Source organism: Pseudochaenichthys georgianus, chromosome 7 (genome assembly GCF_902827115.2).
Source record: "Pseudochaenichthys georgianus chromosome 7, fPseGeo1.2, whole genome shotgun sequence".
Lineage (NCBI taxonomy): Eukaryota > Metazoa > Chordata > Actinopteri > Perciformes > Channichthyidae > Pseudochaenichthys > Pseudochaenichthys georgianus.
The window spans coordinates 12,835,663-12,839,933 of record NC_047509.1 but is presented as its reverse complement, the minus strand read 5'-3'; the positions used below and the strand labels follow the sequence as shown (position 1 = coordinate 12,839,933).

The following is a 4,271-nucleotide window of genomic DNA, read 5'->3' as shown; positions in this document are numbered from 1 at the left end:
ACATACCCACACACATACACACACACACACACACACACACACACACACACACACACACACACACACACACACACACACACACACACACACACACACACACACACACACACACACACACACACACACACACACACACACACACACACACACACACACACACACAAACCTCCTGAGCCCTCTGCGTCTCTGGCCCAGGTCTAGAGGAATGTTGAGTGTCTCTATAGCTCCCTCTCTGGAGATTAGGCTTCACCATGCCCCCCTCAATTCATTCCATTCCAAAGTATGCCCCCTAAGAGCTGCCGCATTTATATCTGAGCCCGGTGATTGTGACAGATTGGCCAAAATGACACACATACACAAACACACATTTGTGGACACATGCCGAGGCACAAACAGAGGGAAGGCTGGTCCGCCTGGGGAGGGACCAGACAGCGCCAGACTCTGGCTATAAAACCCTCCCAGGATGGGGCCAGTGTCCTGCCCTGAGCTGGACAGTACCTCCTTCCTCTGTGCCAGGACGCCGTCAGGACAGGCAGCAGACGAGCCTCCATCATGAACGACATCTACAAGGCAGCGGTACGTCTTCCCACAACTTGTACATATGCTCAAAGTTTGCACTTGGCTCCGATGAAGTGATTTTAGTTTGTTGGACGCTCAACAAAAATCTGTTTGTGTACTAAATCTGGTTTGAGGGTGATGTTGTTTTGGATAACAAACCATAATCCCTGTCATGTATTATTAGTTTGACACACGCTCAGTGATTTATAATGTTAAGACTGGACTTTTTCCTATTTAAGAGGTCGTTATATGGGACATTGGGGCACTTGTTGGTTTGTTGTATAAGAAAGTCCAGCATCAGTTTGTTTATCTGACATCTGACATTACTTAAATGGTTGACAAATCCCTGTTGATGCGGCATGCGCAGCACAACACGCCCATCACCAGCTGAGGTCAAAAAAGCCTTTGACACCATATACGTCTCGAGATGTTCTCCCACTTCAGCCCTATCAGAGTTGATAGGAGCCACTCAGGAGGTCACTGACAGGACAGGACCCCGCTCTACTTTGTGCTGCTTTACTCATGACTTCAAATGGAGCAGTCCCACTTCACGTGGCTAAATTTGGCCAGTTGCTCATCCATCCCTGGTTCTGTGGTGCCAGAGAAGGGCTTCAGGTTTAGATAAACCCCCCACGGCTGAATTCCAGCATTATCTGTGAGCCCGAAGCTGTGTGGCTGTCTCTGTCCTCCTCCGCCACGATGGTCCACCGGCTGTCCCGTCCACTCACATCCCAAATGAGCAGTGCATCTGAGACAGAGAAAACACACACAGGAATGTACATTAGTGTTTGTTTAGATGACTTTTAATACATCAATACCAGAGGAGTGTGTGCGGCTGTGTGTGTGTGTGAGTAAGTGTGTTCGTGTTTAATTTATAGTGGACGACAGACAATAACTCTTATATAAGCAGCTGTCTCCCTCTCTCATTCGTGGTAGCTTTGCCAGGATTACTTTTCCATTGTTGGGCCAGATCCACAGCTCTGCTAATTTAAAGCGCTGTGTATTGTGTCCTTATCGGTGGTTCCTGATCCTGTCTGTTTATTTTTACCTCCTCCTCTAACTGGCTCTCACACATGATGTATCGGTTCTGTGTTTTGTCAAGGATGGCCCAGCGTGTGGGAATGTTACCTTTGTTGATAGAAAAGTTATCAGAACAGATAAGGAGAAGATATCTTAACTCATTTCCGCAATGCATTTTTTTCTATGGCTTTTTTGAGCATTGGAAATATAATATGAAATAAGATAAATACCCACTAATGGCAATAATCAAGTGACTAAAGCATTAACTATTTAAACGTTTGATTTGTTGCAGGTTGAGCAGCTGACAGACGAACAGAAAAATGGTGCGTAAACTACAAATGTTCACATGTATTCAGTCTCTGTTTTTATTTCTGAAACTCGTGTTTTTTTTCTCTGTATATGATTTTAATTATCTGTACATTTTGTACAACACTAAACGCTAGTCACAAAGTGTGGCTCGCCCTATCCAGGACCACACCATATGTATTAGTTTTATAGAGTTAAATCCCTGTGTCCCGCTGTTACAGAGTTCAAGGCCGCCTTCGACATCTTCGTGCAAGATGCAGAGGACGGTTGCATCAGCACTAAGGAGCTAGGGAAGGTGATGAGGATGCTAGGCCAGAACCCTACACCAGAGGAGCTGCAGGAGATGATTGACGAGGTGGATGAAGACGGTAAATCAAAGCACAGCTGTGCTAAAGTACAACATACCAAATGATTGGTTGATTCTTGTTGACCTCTTCATCTCCAAGGACCAACTAGCAAGTCAATCATGGCATAATCATGTGGTGCAGACATGTCCCCTCTGAACCTAATGTCAGAGGATTGTCGAGGGTCTTGCTGCAACAAGATCTGTCAGACCGAGTTAAAAGGGAATGTGTATTGGATGATGCACAAGTCATCTTTAATGTTCCATGCAAGAATAGCATCTTAGATTTCTTTTGTAAAGCTTCAATGTGTATGTCATGTTGTAATATAGTCTAACTCAGGCCACATTAGGGGACATTTAAAGGCCTAATATGTGTTTTTGGACTATAGTTATATATATAGTACCATATCTATGTATCATATGGTGCCATATAACAAATTGTAAATAAATGTTAAGGTACAATCTTCATACTTTATATTAAAAGACCATACAATGAGTTGTATGAGTTGTTGAAGGTTCCAGTTCTGTGTTTAAATATCTGTTTACTTGGTATGCTTATATATTGGGCCTCTACGGAACACATTGGAATTCTGGTTGTTACATGAGACCAAAGTCTACCCAGGATGTGATGGAGTGTATTTCCTGTGTGTCCAGCGAGCGGCACGGTGGACTTTGATGAGTTCCTGGTCATGATGGTGAGGTGCATGAAGGACGACAGCAAAGGGAAGTCAGAAGAAGAACTGGCAGAGCTGTTTCGCATGTTTGACAAGTGAGTTGTGTGTTTCAACCCTCTTGCTAGTTTGTCCCATTAACGAAAACAACGAGAGGATGCTATCATGGGGAAATCATCTTACACCAGTAAGCAAAGTCTTCATGGAGTGTTTCCAGAAAAGTTGTCTCTCCATGTGCAATTATGTGTACTGACAAAGTTGCTCTGCAGAGTAGCATGCAGTTTTCTCTGTAATCCTTTTTGACAGCACAGAATATTTCAAGCACCCACTCTATGTAAGCCAGACACCTCGTCTGAGCATCAAAGAACACACTTTTTTTCTCACACAATGATCGTTTCCAAACACTTGAATGCAAGATATGATCAGTGACAAATAACTACTCCTCCACTGCCACCTGTGAAGCTTAACTTAGGTTAAGTGATGTGCATTAGTACATCTTACTCCTTTGATTGTACAGAAACGCAGATGGTTACATTGACCTGGACGAGCTGACAATGATGCTGGAATCTACAGGAGAGCCAATTACTGAGGATGACATCGAGGAGCTGATGAAGGACGGGGACAAGAACAACGACGGCAAAATCGACTACGACGGTTAGGAGTTTTAAATGTCTCATAGTAATAGAAGAGATAGACGCTCTCTTCTCATTCCACTAATACATACATGATAAACTCATCTGCATTTTCTAACCATGTCTTCCTTCATTTGACAGAGTTCTTGGAATTCATGAAAGGAGTGGAGTAATTTATAACAAGAGAAGACCCAGAATGTTATTTTTGGATATCTCACGGTCATCTGTGGAAAACTGGAAGCTGATTTGGAAGCTGATTCGAGATAGAACCGACGGAACGACTTTGCAAGATTCAGTCGAAAACTGTAGCTAAACGTTTATGTATTTTTCTACCATCTCTTGCATCGTTGTAAATACAGTCTGTAACTACTTTTGGTGCCCATGTATACAGAATTTGTGTAAATGTATCCAAATATCAACTTTGTGTTTGTTTCAGACTCAATCTTATACCTGAAGTGCCAAAGCCAGTTTACAGGTCTTCTTACTGAGAGGCTGATATTTAATTAGCTGGCCAGAAAATGTGTGTGTGCACAAAGCAGAACCTGTCCATGAGTCAACATAGTTTTACTAGACTACTCATTCTTTAACAGCAATGTACTAGATCCAGTTTGTATACTGTACATTGTGTACACTTATTTATATTTAAAATACCCTCAGGACTTTGAATCCTCCTCTCTCCCCTTTGCACATGATAACTTTGTGTGGAATGTGCGCTCACGTAATAAAAATCTGTATTTGTCA

General features: G+C 42.8%; 1 protein-coding gene across 1 annotated transcript; it reads left to right on the top strand.

Moving 5' to 3' along the window:
* Window positions 1–467: 467 nt before the first annotated feature.
* tnnc1a (troponin C type 1a (slow)) lies at window positions 468–4,271 on the top strand. The gene is made up of 6 exons (XM_034087879.2): window positions 468–576; window positions 1,871–1,901; window positions 2,106–2,252; window positions 2,882–2,996; window positions 3,416–3,552; window positions 3,672–4,271. Exons 1-6 carry the CDS (start codon window positions 553–555, stop codon window positions 3,701–3,703), a joined length of 486 nt encoding a protein of 161 aa, XP_033943770.1. The 5' UTR covers window positions 468–552; the 3' UTR covers window positions 3,704–4,271.